We start from the raw sequence: 20,428 nt of genomic DNA, 5'->3' as shown, positions 1-20,428 counted from the left end.
CAACTTTGTAGTCCGTGTTGCGAAAACATTTTATTTTTATTAAATTTCTGTATGCTGTATGCATTTTGTGTATTCCCCAGTTGTGAGTCTACACCAGTCGTATTTCACAGCGTTGTGAACCTGGCCATGAGAGCCAGAGACACAAAATCCAAAATACTGTCTTTAGTTATTAACATTTCAAATGCCTTCATCATTTCAAAGGTAACACAAAATTAGCTGCCTTTCTAGAAAAACACGAAAACTTTTCAGAATTACTTCAAAGTTTTGTGAGTATACAAAACTGTTTACTCCTTCCACTCCCAGGCTTCTAGACTTCTGATTAACACAACATTTCTACACTGTTAGGATTTGGTATGTTCTTGACAGCATTTGAGTTTACATGTGGATGGAGATATTTTTTTCGAAACTGTAGCGTGGATGGGATTTTTATTTTTTTAACTAAAATGGGAAATCTCCGTTTTCAAAAATACCTGTGTACGTGTGGACGGATTCTTGTTATGACTTGTGTGTGTGTTAGCCACCAGAATTAACATATCGCACAGTGGCGATCCCAGCTTGCTAAACTCTGACGGTTACAGCAATTGACTAGCAGTGTAACACAAACACTATTGCGCTCTCTCTGTGACGTTTTATGAGCTTGTTAAGCCACTAAAAACCCCAGTGTTCTCTACCACATTCCAAATCCGACCGATAACAGCTGCTTTCTCCCGACTATGTGCACTTTGTTAGACTATTTTTCAGCTATAGCCATGTAGCTAATACCAACACTAGCTAGCAGTGTAAAAAAAAAAAAGAGGAAAAAACAACATGTGCACTTTGGTGCATGCTGTATGAAATGCATTACAGATTACTTTTTATACAGCACGCAACAAAATAATTCTGTGAAAACCTCCCCAAGTAAAACAAATGTATTTAATTCACTTACCTTCTCAGTATGCCTACTAACTCAGTGCCAAAGGTTGCATGTGGCTTAACAGTCTTCCAGAATCTGGCGATCAATTGCGCTCTCCTTAAATAATGTTGTTGTCAAAAGGCCGCGCTTATGTGATTATCCAATCATATTTAGTTGCTGTCTTTGAACATATTACATCATTTCCGTTGGTGGTCAAACACGATTACAATGGTTTTAGCATACTAATTTAGTCATTTTATATCAATGCAAGAAAAATTTGTAGTTTCAGTATTGTTTATAATTAAGTAAATGGTACTTTATTCAATAATGTAAATAAACAAAACATGAAAGACTTGTGTAGCATTAACTAAATTCATTTGTGCAAATTCAAAAATCTGCCAATTCCCATTTTTTCAGTGTAGTTGCTCAAGGAGTTTATCCACCTATAACTAAATAAATAAAAACTGTAGGCTGGACACTTACTGGTGGGACATACACCCATTGTTGCGTCCCACGGCGCAAAGTGACGTTGGTGTGACGTCTTTTATAAGTCATTTTTGGACTTCCAATTTTGGTCGACTGGTTGTTTTGTAACGCTAGGCAATTTCCTTAATTCAACATCTGCTAAACATAGAGTGTTGTCGTTGGTAGGACCTCTGTGTACGGGCTATTTATGGTCGAAATATGGCTGTTGTGGATGTCTTTCAAAGTCAAACTTGGGCTCATTTTAGACATCTTTTTTATAATGCTTCCACATGTATAAGCTCCGTAATTCAATGTTTTCAGAGGGTGGAGGGCACGTTTTCTGTGCAGAAACAGTTACGTGTGAAGGAATGCAGAGTTCACACTAAAACAGGATACTTTTAAAAATGAACCATATGTAATGCAAATTCTCTTTTAAGTAATTTCACAAGTTTTCTAAATACTTAAAACATTTTTGTTTTACATTTTAACATGGATTTCAATAATATTTCAACAAATTTTAATAAATGACATTTTTTAACCTGGTTTCAAACAAATAAGTTGATCAACTAAAATAAATAAATAACTTAAAGAAAAACAGGAAAATGTAAAAAAACCAAAAATTATCAACATTTACTGAATAAATCAGTCTAACACATAATAGTTGTTTATACATAATCCATATTCATATGTATCATATTGATAAAAACAATGTTAATATCTGTAAATTAAAAAATGTTACATTTATTAATCATGTATAAACGACATCCAAAAAGTTTTGTTCAAAGTTAAAACGTTGAACATCATATTCACTTCCAAGTTGGGTCACGGTTGGACGTCTAAATTGTGGAACTAGTTTAGACGTCATGTAGTTGTCCAGAATTGGTCATGGACCAACAGACCCTATATTGACATGATCCACACGTCTATCCAATGTTTAGTGAGATTTGGAGTGTCTCTTTCACAACACAAAATTTTTGAACCAGAGTATTAAAATGGATCACAAAAGTGACATACTAAACAGCAGACTGCTTGAGTAAGCAGGCAGGACTGTGATATTTGCCCCTATGAGTGTTAATTTATTTGGACCTCATAAATGGGCAGTTACCAGTAGTTTTAAGCACAATCCCAGAGTTTCATGGTTCTCTCCTACAGCAGCTTTCACTTACTTTAAATAATCACTTGAAACGTTTAGACCAAAGCGCCACATATTTCTGGCAGAAATGCACACACATACATACTGGTGCACAATTGGAGTGCAATTGCGTAGAAAGCCTGTAAATGAATGCGCCTCCCCCTGGTGGATAAGATATTACCACTTCCTATTCCTAAATACTGCTTGGGGCGTTACTACTCGTGGTTGCATCGTCCACATCGCAGGGATATCGTTACGGTCAGCCATCCGAAGAATATATTATGTGTGATAAACAGGACACTAAGTTTAGGGTGGCCTTATGTCTGATGTTGGCTCAGGCTTCAGTTTCTTCTGCAGCTTTCTGGGCATCTCCTTATTTGGAGACGCCACTTCGCCCATCACCATGGCAACCACCTCTTACCCTCCATCAGACCTGCATAAAGAGGAAGAGAAAAGGGGGAAGAGCTCCTCTAAATTTACAACTTTGTTTTTTTCTAACAGAGTCAGGCTCACAAATGTATGTACCTGAGGCCTCCACTAGCAACCCTCCCCTTCATATTCCTTAGAGAAGGGGCCTCTCTCTGTAATGCCTAATATTATGAGAGTAACAGTCTACCTCCAAAACCTCTCCACAATACACTGTGATAAAAAATAAATCCCAGCACTTCCACAACTTGCTATATGTTTAACCAAATTAATCCAAAGAGAAATCTTGCCAAAATGCATAATTTTTGCATTTCATTTGCTGTTTGTATGGAAGCAATAACCCAGAGTAGGCATCAGATCTTATTTAGCTGAACTAACTGTGGCTCATTTAGTGAATGGGTAGTATGAGCTACATACATACACACACACACACACACATATATATAGGGAGGCCACCTCCGCAGGAGTCCTGCACTGGTTTAAGTATTGGTGATTTTGTTACTTTAATGGAGCTTTTGGTATTGACCCCTATTTTTCAATCATTTTGAGGGGGGCTGAAAAAAGTCAATGCTGATGGGTTCCTTAGGAGCTCATATGATTTTATTGGTAAAATAACTAAGAGTGAAAGTTACAAGTTCATATTTTTAAAAGAGATAAACTTTCTGATAGGATTTGAGTTGATTTGAGTTTTTTTTCTTTTGAGTGACATTCTTGTCTGTATTTTATAGCATTTGTTAGTGTCATTATGTCAGTGTCTTCCAACTACCAATAAACATCAAGAAGAATGCAAAAAGTAGTATTCCTCCTGAGCAGTAATACTATCATCATCATCATCATCTTTTATTTATATAGCACTTTAAAAACACACCAGGCAAACCAAAGTGCTGAACAACACAAAAACAAAGAAAAGCAAAATATAGTATAAAATAACAGGAGGGATGTAAGTTTCCCGCCGAGTTAAAAGCCAGTGAATAAAAACAGGTTTTAAATCTGGACTTAAAGAACTGCACTGAAGACGTTTGTCTAATATGAAGGGGAAGGTTGTTCCAAAGCATCGGAGCCGCAATTGAGAAAGCTCGATCTGGGGTAACTCATTCACTTTATTTAAAATAAGCAGCTTAAAGGTGAGGAAATAAACACTGCAAAACATGAGAACATATTCAAAGTAATTATGAGAATCTCCATATTGACTTGCTCCCATTAATCTAACACTAACATTAAGCTAATGTTTTTTGGTTACTTGTATTTCGTTTACACAGGTTAGTTTTGTTCTTTTTTGTTTTGGAAGGATGGTCTCTTGAATCTTAAGTGTGTGTTCTAATATTAATATATTATTCTAATATATTATATTATGTTTCTTTCAAAGCAGGGAATGAGGAAGAGTTCGGTAACAGATAAGGGCATCTGTTAATATGCATATCCATATAGAAAAGAGAAATAAATGTAAAAAATATTAGTTTTTGTTAAAACAAATCTGTGAGCAAGTCATAAAAAGTAAAAGCTCATTTTTTGGGGGGAAAGTAGGAAAATTGAAAAGTGGAAGGACCCAAGTTCTCCTTATGTACTTTTATCTATTCATATGGATAAGATAGGTGGGCTTTTTTAACTCTACCTTTTTCGTATTCACAGGAGAGTACTGCTTCACAGAATACCAGATTAACTCCATATTGCATAAATAACACAAACTTAATTACAAGTAATGAATTACCACTGATGAAAGAACACTGTGTTCTTTCTGGCTGTTCATATATCTGTCTCCCTCTGTGTTGTTTCCCTGTCTGTTTCTGACTCTTTCTACTCTTTCTTTCTGCTAATTTTGTGTGTGTGTGTGTATTTATACATATATATATATATATATATATATATATATATATATACACACACACACACATATATATATGTATATGTATATATATATATATATGTGTGTATATATATATGTATATATATATACACACATTAGTTATTTATTGTCAGTTTATTATTGGTTGAATATGTGCGATTCCGAAGTATTATGAATTTTGTTTTACACAGGTTCAATGTTAATTTATTACAGTCAAACCAGGTCTTCAGATTATTTAATTCATTTTCTAGGTAATTCAAAAGTTGTTCCAAGTTACTTCCACAGCACAATAAGTTTCTATCATCTGCAAATAATATTATTTTCAAAGACTTTAACCTACATTACAAATGTAGGTAAATGGTTTCACAATACAGCCAATAATATATTTAAATTAAAACCATCAATGCCATTACAGTCAGTTGATTTCTTGGAGTTAAAGGATGTAACTACATCAATAATTTCCTCTTCATCCACTCCCCTCATAAACATTGAGTTTGCTACATTAACAGTTTTAGTTTTAGGAGGGTATCCAGTTTTAACAATTTCTTTAGCCAAGCCAGGACCAACATCAAGAAAAAAGTCATTAAACTGTCAACATCTTGAACGATGTTACTCCAGTCTTGGTTGTTGAGCTCTTCCTTAAGGCGGAAAATTGCTTCTTGTGTTTCTTATTAGGTTCACATCGGTTCGTAGCTCTGTACTGTTGCAAAAACTGGTAGACGGTCACTTATGTCATTTATTATTAATCCACTTACATTCCTGCCAACTAGGGCTGGGCCATATTATACCGTTCACAGTAATACCGGTACAATGTTAGGCAACGATAAGAAAATGAAATATCGCGATAGAATATGGGTAAAACGTGCATGCGCAGTGCCTTTGTTTTCATACGCACATGGCCGAAAAAGCATGGCGGCGATGGAGAATGAGAAGGGAGAAAGCGGATCGTTGAGTGAAACGGATGAACCAGAATTGGTTTGTAAAAATGGTGCCACTTCAGTAATGTGGAACTGGTTTGGTGTTTGTCCGTCATTTTTTTTTGTAGAACATGCAAGCGGGCTGTCGTTATTGCTGTATTTGTCAGACTAAGGTGCTCGTAAATCTGGGAGTAATCTGGGTCCTAAACTACATCCGCTTCAGGTCCCAAAGTCAAACGAACACTGCAGCATCACTGAGATTTAAAAACTGTCTAAATTCTTTCATCTTTAATAAAACAATCAGCATTGCTGCTTTACCAGGTGTAACTATGAAGTTTAAAATCCAGGCATCCATGAAACAGAATTTATTACATTTAACGGAGTTAGAAGTTAGCAGGAAGTTAGCTAGTTTCGCTAGTTACCTAAACATGATGTAGCATGTTCTGACTGAGAGATTTCTGAAAAAATTCAAACGTACAGCTCTGCTCCTCTCTCTGACTTCCAACATAAATGAAGACAGAAAACTAAACAGCAGTGACGTTTGTAAGGTTATTGAAGTTGGGCTAGGTGGTATATAATGATGTGCTACGTGATCGCTAGCGACACAGCTATGTTAGCATAACATAAACAGTGAAGCTGCAGGATGAACGCTAACACTTTTCCACTCGATAAAAGTTAACGTGAAGGTTCCTGATGGTTAGAGACAAATGCAATCGCATGGCAGGATGCTGTAAACGGACCAAACTTCAGTCAGGAGAACAACTGAGAAAATCCATCCACAATAGAAGGTTAGTCATTAATATACTGCAACAACATGGGAATAGAGCAGCTGTGATAGAATACAGCATTAATGAATCAATGGTACGGAAGTGGAGGAAGCAAGAAGAAAGAGTTGAATAAAGTTTGATTTATCTAACTGCTTTGTTTTGCTTAATGTGTCTTATAATCCTGTGCACCTTATGGTCCGAAAAATACGTATTTGACTTTTTTTATTTGGCACACTGCAGTTTAATGTTGCAAAGCACCTCTTTTTAACTTTAGTGGATATTATACATGGTTATGCTCAGGATATGGCAGCCCATTTCTACTGGAAATGCCTTTTGGTTAAACTTTCAGCAAGGAATTTGCATTTGCACTGTTAAATTTTTATATAGCTTTAATGCACATAAAAAACAGCTGCTTGTTTAAGTGAAAATAAATGGTCTCAGTGACATGTGTAGCCACATGTTCTCCTTAAACTGCTGTCTGTCTGAGTGGTGTCCAAAAAATGATGTGTGCTTTATAGATAATTGGGAAACTTTCTGGAGGAAACCTGGTCTTGTTAGGAGGCATCCATCCCACTTTAGATGGAGCAGCTCTGATTTCTTAGAAATCTGGCCAAATTAGTGATGGGTCGGTCGCGAACGAAATGGCTCTTAGAGCCGGATCTTTGAAGTGAACGATGCGAGCCGTGGGTTTTTTGTTTTTTTTTTCTTTCTCCTGCCCTCGCTTTCACTTTTTTTTGCTTCACGCTGCAAGTCACCCTTGTGTTTGCGCTGAGCAGAGACGGCAAACAGAGCCTTGCCTTTGCGCCCCTACCCCATCTGCTCAGCGCTGAGCTGAGGGGGCGGGGCGGTAGTTACACTCGCAATAGCAGTTGCACACAACAAGAGCAGGAGGGAGAGGGAAAGAAAGAGAGCCGGGAGCAACAACAAGAGACAACACCGTCGCATTTTGAAAGGTACAGTAAAGAAAATGAGTAACACCAAGAAAAGAAGCAAAGTCTGGAGCCATTTCAATCTTATTGACAAAACAAAGGCAGAGTGTAGTCTACAAGAAAAGGATATCATATAGAGCCGGCTCCACAAACAACATGCACAGGCACCTAAGAACTGTCCACCCATCAGTGCAATGGGAAGATAAAACGCAGTCAGTTGAGTGTGATATTAATATTTCTAAATGCCAAACTTTCCCTTAATTAAAGATCTGGGTGTTATATTTTAATTTATATTTTATTGTGTTGTGGTTTGCAGTGTTTTGTGTTGTTTCACTTTAAATTTGTTTAAAAGGAAAAAGCTGAAAATTTAAGTAGTTAAAAGTTGAAATGTATGAAATGTAAATAGTTGGTTTCTGTATTTTACAATTTATTTATTACATTTTATGTGGAGTGAATAAATAAAAGTATATTTACAGTGGCCCCTAGAGACAAAGCACGTACAAACTCCAAAACACAACGGAAGTCCTCCAGGATGCTAGGGGCCGTGTTGAGCTTTTGTTACCAAGTGGCTACACAAGCCAGGAAGTACCAACATTCGGATTAGGTGTAGTAACAGGTAAATGAAGTTTTTTTTTTTTTAATTATTTGATTATATATATATGAGTGTTTGTGTATTAATACAAAAACAATAGACATATGAATTCGATTGTGTAATTTAAGTGATCTAGGTAGCTTGTGTGTTTTGGAGTTTGTACGTGCTTTGGAATTTCTAAGTGCTTTGGAGTTTGTACGTGTTTCGTCTCTAGGGACCCCCATGAATATTTATATATAAACATACATAAAGAAAACCACGTTTTTTTACATTACTAATTCCTTTTGTGCATAATTTTATATTGTTGTTGATAATTAATTAATTAAAGCAACAAAACAACCTGAAGAGCCGGTTTGGAGCCAAAAGTGCTAGCTCTTTTTAGTGAGCCGAGCCGAAAGAGCCGGTTCTCTAAAAAGAGCCGGAAATCCCATCACTAGGCCAAATCTATTAAGCCCCCCCAAACTGGCCATCCAGTTGGGACCAGGAAGCAGAGTTGCTGTCTTACACGCCTCTTTGCAGCTTCTCTCCTCCCATTAACATCCGAAAAACCCAATTTCCTTAGAAACTGTAAAGTCCCAAATAGACAAAAAAACAAAAAAAAACAAAGTAAAAACCAACAAAAAACGACTTAAACATAAAAAAAAAATCACAAAGCAAGAACAATACAGTATCCTCAAAAGCACCAAAGAGTAAAATTGTGAAATGTGGATTATCTCTATCTCTAACAGAAACAGCTTTAGTGAAGGTTACAAATGATCTTCTTATGTCCTCTGACAGTGGACTCATCTCTGTGCTTGTCCTGCTAGACCTCAGTGCAGCTTTCGATACTGTCGACCATAATATCTTATTAGAGCGATTAGAGCATGCTGTAGTTATTACAAGTAATGAGCTGTAGTGGTTTTTATTGTATCTATCTAATAGACTCCAATTTGTTAATTTAAATGGAGAGATCTCTTCACACACTGAGGTCAATTATGGTGTTCCACAGGGTTCAGTGCTAGGACCAATTCTGTTTACATTATACATGCTTCCCTTAGGCCAGGGGTGTCAAACTCAATTGCACAGGGGGCCAAAACTCAAGGCACACTTTAGGTCGCGGGCCAACAAGATAAACATTTATTCAACACACTAAAACAATGTTTTTTAAACATAAATATGAATAAAAACAGACAAGAATATTATTCCAGATTAAATAAACTTAAAAAAATAAACTTTAACTTTAATTATTTTGCTCTTCATAAAAATATATCCTGTCAAAATTATGCAAGTTAGAAATATGAACATGCTGCCAAAAACCCCAGGAAAAATAAATGAAAGCATACACAATGTTCAGGCCGCATGTAGACGGAGCTGGGCGTTGCTTCAGGAGTGGAACTCTGTGCGGGCCATTCAGTGTCGTACTTTCCCTTGAGTGTATCATAAACACTGCAGCTCCATCTGAATCTGCACAGGTGCAGTTCAGCAAAGTCCGCTGACTTGGTTCAACATTACTTAGCAACAGGGAAAGTGAGGCAGGTTGCACTGGTGCATTTGTGACAGCTTCACTTGAAATGCCTTCACCGCATCATACATGCCATGTCCATGAACTGACAGGTTTCCTTGCTGAGCTCAAAAACTCTATTGAGAATTTTTATCCCAACTCAGCAAACGGACCTCTGTATGATAAGGAATGTCGGCAAACTCTGAAATGTTCCCAGTTAGCCTAGCGTTCAGCAAGGAGGCTGCAGCGCTGAATTATGGGATTTGTAGTTTGTATATTATTAGCGCCTCATATCGCCAGGCCATGCATAACAATAATAGTATATCTATATAAAATGATCTCAGGGGCCGGATATAAATGTACGCCGGGCCAGATGTGGCCCGCGGGCCTTGACTTTGACACATGTACCTTAGGCAGTATCATCAGAAGACATACATTTTCACTGCTATGCAGATGACACCCAGCTCTATCTGTCCATGAAGCAAGATAAAACACACCAATTAGTTAAACTGCATGAATGTCTTAAAGACATAAAAACCTGGATGACCTCTAATTTTCTGCCTCTAAATTCAGATCAAACTGAGGTTATTGTACTCGGCCCTGAAAATCGTAGAAATATGGTATCTAACCAGATTCTTACCCTGGATGGCATTACCTTGGCCTCCAGTAACACTGTGAGGAACCTTGGAGTCATTTTTGACCAGGACATGTCCTTCAACGCACATATTAAAGAAATATGTAGGACTGCTTTCTTCCATTTGCACAATATCTCTAAAATTAGAAATATCCTGTCTCTAGTTCACACATTTATTACTTCCAGGCTGGACTACTGTAATTCATTATTATCAGGATGTCCTAAAAACTCCCTGAAAAGCCTTCAGTTAATCCAAAATGCTGCAGCAAGAGTCCTGACAGGGACTAGAAAGAGAGAGCAGATTTCTCCTGTATTGGCTTCCCTTCATTGGCTTCCTGTTAAATCCGGAATTGAATTCAAAATCCTGCTCCTCACATACAAGGTCTTAAATAATCAGGCCCCATCTTATCTTAATGGCCTTATAGTACCATATCGCCCCATTAAAGCACTTCACTCTTGCTCTGCAGGTTTACTTCTTGTTCCCTGAGTATTTAAAAGTAGAATGGGAGGCAGAGCCTTCAGTTTTCAGGCCCCTCTTCTGTGAAACCAGCTTCCAGTTTGGATTCAGGAGGCAAACACTATCACTACTTTTAAGATTAGGCTTCAAACTTTACTTTTTGCTAAAGCATATAGTTGAGCTGGACCAGGTGACCTTGAACCCTCCCTTAGTTATGCTCCAACAGGTGCAGGCTGCTGGGGGATTCCCATGATGCATTGAGTATTTCTTTGTGTTAATAGACCTCTCTGCACTGAATCATACTTGTTATTAATCTCTCTTCCACAGCATGTCTTTTGTCCTGTCTTGCTTCTCACACCCCAGTTGGGCGTAGTTCTGCCTGAGGTTTCTTCCTGTTAAAAGGGAGTTTTTTCTTCCCACTGTCACCTAAGTGCTTGCTCATAAGGGGTCATTGTTGGGTTTTTCTCTGTATTTGTTACTGTAGGGTCTACCTTACAATATAAAGCGCCTTGAGTGACTGTTGTTGTGATTTGGTGCTGTATAAATAAATAAATAAATAAATTGAAATTGAAATGAAACTGGTCTTATGACCATTCCACTCTTGGCTCAAACAAATCTCTTCTGCTTGTTGCTTTTCCTTTGTAGTGGTTTCCTAGCAAGGCTGCTACTGGAACTTTATGTGCCATTTATCTGGGCTGTAATCTGAGCTGCTGTTAATTTGCCATTTCTAAATCTGGTGACTCGGATTAATTTATCCTCAGCAGCAGAGGTGACTCTTGGTCTTCCTTTCCTGGGGCACTCCTCATGTGAGCAAGTTTCATCACAGCGCCTGATTGTTTTTGCGAGGGACACATTGGGGACACATTCAAAGTTTTAGCAATTTTCCAGGATGACTGACCTTCAGTTCTTAGGGTAATGATAGGCTGTCATTTCTCTGTACTTAGCTGATTGGTTCTTGCCATAGTATGAATTCTAACAGTTGTCAAATAGGCTTCTGGCCACACAACTGATGGTCCCAACCCCATAAAGAAGGTAAGAAATTCCACAAACGAACCCTGACAAAGCACACCTGTGAAGTGAAAGCCATTTCAGGTGACTACATTATGAAGCCCATTGAGAGAAGGCCAAGGGTTTGTGAACAAAGCAAAGGGTGGCTACTTTGAGGAATCTAAAATATAAGACATATTTAGAGTTATTTAATAATTTTTTTCTTTGCTACATAATTCCATATATTTTGCTTCATATATTTAATATCTTCAGTATGTATCTACAATGTAGAAAGTAGTAAAAATAAAGAAAAACTATACTCAAACAGTCAAAATATTGGAAACTTTAGGCATTTTTTAAATATGCTATAAAATAAAAGCATGAAATGATTACAAAAACACTGATGACGACCCTAAATTGAACCACTGTCAAGGCTTGAATTACCTCACACACCTGTACTACAGGCCTATAAAACTAATAAACTAACTCTAATAAATTTGAATTAATAACATGCTGTTTGAGACAGAACGAAGGTTTAGTTACTGAGGTTCTCTGTACTTAGATACCTCTCCTGTATTGTATATTCTCTTCTTCTCTTTGACGCTGTAAAATAGGGCATCTAGGGCAACCTGAGTATGAAGCTTCGATAAATTCAAAGATCTGCAATACTAGAAGCTGGTATGGGTGAAGCAGCAGAAGGACTAGACAATGAATAGCACTGATGCCATTGCAGAGTTTGTCTTTTGATGAACAGTTACAAGAAAAATAATTGCAAACTTTTTGGATTTGTCAGAATTTCTAAAAAGTCTTCGAAACTATACAAAACTGTTATTGACACTAAAGGGGGTTCAGTGTGCTCTTTACTTTTTCCAGACCACTCTATTCAGTTGCTACTGCTTTTCACTAAAAACACATCACTAGCATAACTTTTGGTGTGTTATTTGGTAAGCCAGATAGTATTTGTTTGTAACTGTACTGTTACAGTTTTCACTCACTGACTGAATACATTTTAGTGTTTAAACCATTGCAAACTATCAATTCTACTTTGAACAAGCGCAATTATTTTGGATTTGCGTGACCAGACACCTGTACTGCAGATATAAATTAAAACTGCACTCATTGTTGAAAATTGAGTACAGTGCTTAGCTGCACAGTTTACTCCGTACTATATGATTTGCCCTCAGTACATTTGCAGTGTGCCCCCAGTATCCCTTCCCCTAGTCTTCCTGTGTACAGAGGGCAGGCATACTTTCTATAGGGCCCCTAAACTTCATGCCAGCGCTGGTCACCCACTCTATGGGCAGTCCACTGTGGGCCAAGGTGGACAATGCTTGTGTTAAGATGTGTATGTGTGTGTCTGCTGAGCTAACATTAAAATGCATTAAGGGTCTTTCAGTTGAAAAATGACCCATTTCCAAATATATCAGAATCTTGTAACACTGCTCAATTGACTACATGCCAGCATGTTATTGCCTGCACGATTTGTCAGTGTAGCTCAGTGGGTACAGTTAATGACTTGTGATCTAAAGGGAGGTCTCCTAGTTCTTGCTCTGGTTCGCACCATGAATATCTGTTTCCTTGGGTTGTCTCTGACTTCACCTCTGTCTGCATGTCTCTCCTTATTTCATGCCAATATTTGATCCCCCGCTCCTCTTATACTTTAACTTTAGAGCTTTCTAACACCTCTACCTTTTCTCTATACCTCTATACTTTTGACCATATCACTAGGGAAAAAAGCCAATTGCAGTCATTTCTGGCTGCAGTATCTGACAAAAGGGTGGGTGAAATGGCTGGCGTGAGAAGCTTATACAGGTTGTGATGTTGATCTCAGCCTGCTGTAATGGCACCGGGCCATTAACCCTCCCTGTCATTTGCAATGACATGTGCTTTTGAACAAGGAAAATAGCTCTGCCCATATAACTTATACAGCAGACTCTCAACTCCCACAGCCAGCCTGTGGCTTAGTGCCATGTCATTTTCCCTGTCCAGACTATCATCATCACTGCAGTTAGATTGTACCTAAGAGGCTCCTGCAGTCTTTGATGTCCATTCATTTTCCAATTCTATTCACTATTATAACAATGTACAGTCTTTTATTATAATTCATGTAAATGTCAGTTTCTCTACTATAACACACTTTAATGATATATCATTACTTAATTAATTCAATTTCGATGTGACAGTTCTTTAAATTCTTTATATTTGTTTGTTGATCTCATTTTGACAGGTCAGCTTGGTCTCAAAAAAGTCCTACTGATAATGAAGAATTTTTAAACAGTTTCTCCATGTTAAGTACATAACCAGCCATTTGCCAAAGTCCAACTGATGAATCCTTTGTATTCCTATTAACGATATTCTGGTTGTCACCAACAATAGTCTTGTCAACCAAACCAATTCAGATCAGGCACTGGTTGCTCTTTTTCATGAAATCTGAAGAATGTGGCATTCTACCAGCCAGTCGTGGGGGGCATCTTCAGGCCGTTGTTCCTTGTCATTTGTCCCGTGGCTCTGGTTGAGGCAAAAAAAAAGTGCATCTGTTGTGTTGGCATATATTACAACATAGAAGTGGGAAAAAAACAAACCTGTTCCAGTACCTCAGATGCCACAGTTCTACAGTGAGGTAATGAGAAAATCCAACCCACTGGACAGACAGACTCTTGTGGAAATGTTCAAACCTAGATATTGTTTTGGTTTTTGTTTCATTGCTGTCATTCCTGCTGTTACAATGTTGTCTGCTCCATGCTTCACTGAGCTAAGAAGTGTGTGCTCATATTATGTTTTGTTTTTTTTCTAAAGCCACACAGGTCAGCCCCTCAGAACTGCAAGATGTGTTTCAGGAGACCTCCTCCAATATCTTCCAGATCAACGCCAATGGTAAAATGAGTGTCTGTGTGCTTTATTTTAAAAACTACTGAATAAGTATATTTTTAGTAGTGCTCTGTTATGAATTCTACCATTAGTCTATGTCTGAACACAGATCAGGCCACACTAGTTTTATGAGATTAGGGTTAAATGTATTGCTTCGATCAAATTAACAGTGACAACATTTTACGATTAAGATTAGATAAAATTAGATTAGAGGTTAGGATTACAATGAGGACTATATTAGGGTTAAATTGTAACATTTAAAACTGGCATGGCTTAAATTTGGAATTGGGGTCATTGGTTTTTAAAATTAGAGTAGGTTTGTGGATAAAAATCCAACTTGAGATTAGTCAATGTGTCTTGGAATACTGATAGGATCAAAACTTTACAGAGTAGTTTTGGAAATTGAAATTAACTTCAATTTCTTCTGAAACTTTTCATTTCAGAGCTATGCTTGAATTCATGGTTGAAATAAGTTTCATGTTTACTTTGGCATTAATTCTGGATTTAAGATCAAGGCCATCACTGGGGTGATCGTGGCTCAAGAGTTGGCACTTCATCTTGTAATCGCAAGGTTGCCGGTTCGAGCCCCGGCTCTGACAGTCTCGGTCGTTGAGTCCTTGGGTAAGGCACTTCACCCGTTGCCTACTGGTCAGAGGCGCCCCGGTGGCGCCAGTGTCTGGCAGCCTCGCCTCTGTCAGTGCGCCCCAGGGCAGCTGTGGCAACAGCTTTGGGGTCCTTAGGAACTAAGTAAAGCGGTATACAAATACAGGCCATTTACCATTTAACTATTTATTAGATGTGAACTGAAATATGAAAATGCTGCATCTGGTATAAAAGTTATAGCTTGGTTTCCATTTAGTGAGAGATAATGCCATATCCCTGGTGTTTTAGCTTTGATAATATTTTTCGGGTTAATTTAATGCTAAGTTTAGTCTGAGGTTATTTAAAGATTATAACTAACAACAGATTTATATTTGAGTTAAGGCAAATTTATATTTTGGTTTTAGGTTTGAGTTTTAAAAGTGGTACTTTTAAAACTAAGGATGAAAGATTAGTAGCTGGGTTTTATTTCAACCTAATTTACACATCAAGTTAAAAATTTTATGGGTTTAATTTAGAATTGAGGTCAGATCAAGTAGTAATAATATCCTGAAAAATTAAATAATGGTTAAGTAGTTTAATCAGTTTAAATTCTGTTAATTTGAAGATAAAATCTTAATTTGGTTTGGTCAGATTTAAAGTTGAGTTAAGGGTATTTAAAAATACAGCTAAGTGTGGAAACAGTGTGAGAGTTGAAGTGAACTACTTTTGCTTAGGATTGGGATCATCTTGATAAGACATTTTATCTACCTTAACAGAGACTTAACAGGGACAGAATAGATGTTGAAATGATTCAAATTTCAGCAAAGTTTTTCTTTCAAATCAAGTGTGAAAGAGTATTTGTGAGGCCTGAATACACCTCTTAACATTTATATCATCCATTTGTTCCTCCAGTGGTCACACTAGAGAAAAATCTTCAGTCACTGGGAACGTCTAGAGATACCGCAGAGCTCCGACAGAGTCTGTGAGTAGCACTCACGCCATATAAAACCACATACTTTGATTCTACACACTTGCTGGTCCACTTCAGTGTAAGAGTTACATTTATCTCCGCTGTCCAGAAAAGTGCTTATTTTCTTTTTGTTTCACCACCCTCTTATGTATTGATTGTTCTTTTTTAGTTGAGCTGCCAGCAATTACCAGATTCAACACTGATGACAAAGTGTCCAATCTAAGATGATTGCATCTGTTTAAAATGCATTACATCCCACTGTGATTGCTGGCATGTCATCAATTCTATTGAACACTTTTTTATGATCGCCTTGGAGACTTACTGACAATGCTTGGCTGCTTTTATTTTCAACTTCCCATTTTCCTTCCACGGTATTGATGCAGTGCCTCCGACTGATGCAAATTGCATCCAGTATGGTGGTTTGTGTTATTCAGTTGTTCTCACTGTTTGTTCAAGAGGCTTTGTAGTTTGTCAGAAATGTAACTTTTAGAGCTCATTAACTAGATGCTTCTGTTTTGATTGGCATATTTTGTGGATGCAACAGTTATCTGCTGTCACCAGTGATCAAGTTAGGCACAAAGTGATTCATTTTTCATATTATGGGCACATTCACAAAGAGCATGCTTAATGACATTATAGTTTTGGTTAATGCTTTCACCTTGCCAGTCTGCTGATTCTAAAGTTTTCTGCCACTGCAAGGGGTAAAGGCTTTAATTAGCAATTATCCGGTGAAAACGAACAACATACCTCTTGACCTCTTTGTGACCACACTGTTGCTTTATTTTTTCGCAACTTTTATATTCTACATAACTAATAAACAAAAAAAGCGCTTTACTTTGACATTTAACAATAAGAACATCTTTTGTACATTTATTACACAAAGCAGGCACCATGTGGAGCATTCTTGACGAGGGGCTATTGACTGACCTGTTATTTTTGTTGTAAATGCCTATTGAACTGTTGTTTTCCTCCTGGGATTCTATTGACTTAGATGCATTTTAAATAAAGCCAGTACTTGTAAGGTTAGCATGAAAGTGTTGATCTGAAAAAAGCAAAAACCAAGAACATGGCTCAAATGTCAGCCATTTCTCCATTTTTAATAACACACAATGTTGAAGAACTGAGTATGTTGTACTGTATGTGGTCAGGAGCCTTTCAAACAACAAGCCTTATCTGAACATCACGTTTTTTTGTGAAAGGCATTAGGTACTGCAGCTATAAAATATAGTTAAAGGGAAGTTAAAAATGCTGGAAGAAAGTAAAATTATAATTTTACTTTCACCTAATTCTAGTAATGACCACACATTAACCGAAGAAAACTGGGCTATTTACGGATTCAGTGACTTCTTCAGGATGAAAAAAGTACAGTGTAGGATTTACATTGGAAAGTGTCTATAGGGGAGAGTAGTGCAGCACATAAAAATCTCACACAAGATCAGCACTAACAGAAAAACAATTTAGGAAGCTTCTTGTATCGAGGAAGTAAAAGGATAAAGATGTGGATCCAACTTTATAGTTACAGGAGGATAAGGACAATGGAAAGCCAATCAAACATCTTTAAAGCTACACAATTTGCTCCAAACTTAGCCTAGCAACATATAAACTCAAAAAACAGCACAAATTAAGTTTGCTGACGTTGTGGTATGTAGTCTTTATCCTGTTGTGAGAGTGATTTTCAGGTGAAACTGGCCTTACATGAGCCACAGAAAATGCACTTAGAAGTATCTCTAGAAATCTACTAGAAATCTTTCTCACTCTGGAAAAATATCAAAAGTTGATGTCCACAGGTTACCTCATGCAGCTTTGTTGCCTAAAACCAAACCCCAATGTTTTATATGAACATGCTTTTTGCTGACTCATCAAAACCATAAAGAGTAAATAGAGAGTAAATGCCATCCTTACAATCGTGAGTCAGTGACAATGATGTTATTAAACCTGTCAGAAAGTTCTTACCTGCCATTTCAGCCTGCTTTCAAACATCAGTTAATGCAGTTTTGTCAAAGCCACAGACATGGCTCACTTACACACAAATTCACCCTCTGCATCTGATCCCCGATGCACAGGTTTAAGGTACTGTCACTCCTGATTGGTCATTTATGATGATGAGGGTTTGTTTTTTTTTGGTTTTTTTGGACCACTTATCCATCCCAGTGAACAGTGAATTTTAACTTACTTTGCCTGTTTTTCAGTCCTTTCATTTAGCTCCTTTTGTCCTGTATATAATGAAAGTCTGCCTAATCTGCACACTGTAACACGCCAAGCTTCAAGTGCAGATTTGTTTGGTATCTAAAACTGGACAATTATCTGCTTCTGCGGGAAATTAGACCAAACCACATTATCGTAGCAGAACAAGGTGGTCCTTTTTTTGAATTTTCCACACTCAGCATATTTTAAAATTGTGGTTTAAGACCAGATAAGGTCAGGTCCCCATATAGGAGCCTCTACTATACAAAAGATTAAAACAATAGTGATGTACCCATGTCTACACAGAGAATAACTATTCTTATTCTTTATACTGCCTGTGAAGCCATTTCCAGAACTTAACTCCACTGTAAGAAAAGGGAAATGAAGCCCCCACTATTCTCTCTGATTAAGCTTGCTTGAGTCAGCATCTTTCAAAGTCACAGTCTAATTTCCTCTTTCATTCCTTATCATGCTGTGGTGGAGGAATACCTACTAGTTTCATGCAGGTTTTGTTGCCAGAACCAATTAATCACATTGTAAACACAGGTAATCAGAAGCTTAATGTGGTGATACAAAGATGTACACATATGAAAAAATACATACAGTAGCTACTATAGCATATAGAGTATTAATTTGCATGTACACCGTCATAAGCTGTTATCAGTAGCTGCCGTGAAGACATTTTCTTCCTCACAGTAGCTGTCCTGCTGTGGAAATATCATCTGAGAAATGGGCTTCATATGTTAAACGTTGTTTCTCCCATCTTTGTAAAAGGTGTATTCACCTGACAATGAACGGAAAACTAACTGGGGACAACACTTGTGCACTCACTTTGTCCTTCAGAACACCCTTGATAAACACAGACACAAATTGTATTCTTTGTCTTGTAAATTATAAGGGGGTCTAGAGGACAAGCTGGAGCAACTCTTGAGATGTCGCACAAACACAAATAACGAGATTAACTGCCTATACAGACAGTAGGAATGGGAACCTCAAGTCTTAAGTTTAGCTTGAGAAGTAGATGAGGCATGCCAGTGTCAAATGACTTGATTCTCCTTGAAACAGTGTCCATAGTAAAGCTAGTATATTTGAAAACAACCAGAAAACAGGTAGCTCCTTTAATCATTTAAAAACAAAGCAATATAAGTAATAATAATAATGATAATACTAGTAGTAATAATAAGTAAAAACATTTTTGGTTTAATACTAATAATATCAAAATCTTTCAATATTTCAAAATTATAGTGATTTACTTTCACATTAATTGCCTCGTGACCCCTCCAAGTTTAGCCTTTTAGATGATCTGAGCATAGTAGTTAAAAGTAGCACATTGATGTGCAGAAGCAGTGAATGTGCCAGTATTAGTAATATAATTTATTTTGTAAACACAAGAACATTTAGTTGGCTATAATTCTGTACTATTTGCAAATTTGGCATTTATACTTACATGAAATTTAAATAATTCTTTATTTTGTGCATATACTTGATAAAGGTCAGATAGACAGATTTGTAATTAAGAAATATTTCAAGCAGTAACAGTAAAGGTATCATGAATAGCTATCTATTCATGTTAACTTTGCCCTCCCCAATTCTATTACAGAGATTTAGGAAAGTGAAAGTCACATAGTGTTTAATGGGGTAAAAAGTTCAAACTCCCTACAGCTATAAAAAAAAAAAAAAGCATTTTTACATGAAAATTTTCCAAGGTTTCATTTTTAGTTTTACTGCCTGTAGTAACTATTTTGCTAATTGCACAAAGCATATTCTTTCAGAACAACCTGCTGGCTAACCCAATCAAAAGGTGGGGATTATTTCTTCCATCAGAACCTTTAATATCTGTTGTTTCATCATGGACGGTATTATCAAGTGGAGAACTACAGCACTCTGATCTCAAGCCACTTAATTCTGAAAAAGGCCCTATAGACTCATATGCTGCAGTTGTCCTTTGAAATGAATGCAAGTCTTCTTTGTGCTTATGGTAAGAATGGTACCCTCACCCCTACCACCAAATCTCTTGCTTAATAGAATTCGACCCGCCCCGTAATCGTGGAAATGCACATGGCGAAAAGTGGATTAATGGCCAGCACCCTCTGAGTGTCATTGTCTTTGTTAGCATATTAAGCATTCACAGATGTTCTGGCAGTAATGTGCCAAAGTACAATGGGCCAGTGTTTGAGGGGAGCGCCCCTAAATGAATGAGAACCTGCAGATGCAAAACTCCACATTATGTTACTGGCAAGTATGGAACAATAGCGACTGAAATATGAATATTTGGAAAATTAAAATGTAAAAAATTTGGGTTT

General features: G+C 37.2%; 1 protein-coding gene across 6 annotated transcripts in view; it reads left to right on the top strand.

The window, feature by feature from the left end:
* Positions 1–20,428, top strand: part of tsnare1 (T-SNARE Domain Containing 1) — a 254,190-nt gene that overhangs the window by 78,916 nt on the left and 154,846 nt on the right. For all 6 annotated transcript variants that reach the window (XM_084943203.1, XM_084943198.1, XM_084943197.1 and 3 more), the window contains exons 3-4: positions 14,318–14,395; positions 15,884–15,953. In XM_084943203.1, coding sequence (XP_084799329.1) covers positions 14,318–14,395; positions 15,884–15,953 — 148 coding nt within the window. The remainder of the gene's footprint in view (positions 1–14,317; positions 14,396–15,883; positions 15,954–20,428) is intronic.

The sequence above is a fragment of the Perissodus microlepis genome, chromosome 11, assembly GCF_051167445.1.
Source record: "Perissodus microlepis isolate ML-2025 ecotype Zambia chromosome 11, ASM5116744v1, whole genome shotgun sequence".
Taxonomy (NCBI): Eukaryota; Metazoa; Chordata; class Actinopteri; order Cichliformes; family Cichlidae; genus Perissodus; species Perissodus microlepis.
Note: the sequence above shows the minus strand (reverse complement) of the source record. Positions and strands in the feature narration are given on the sequence as shown.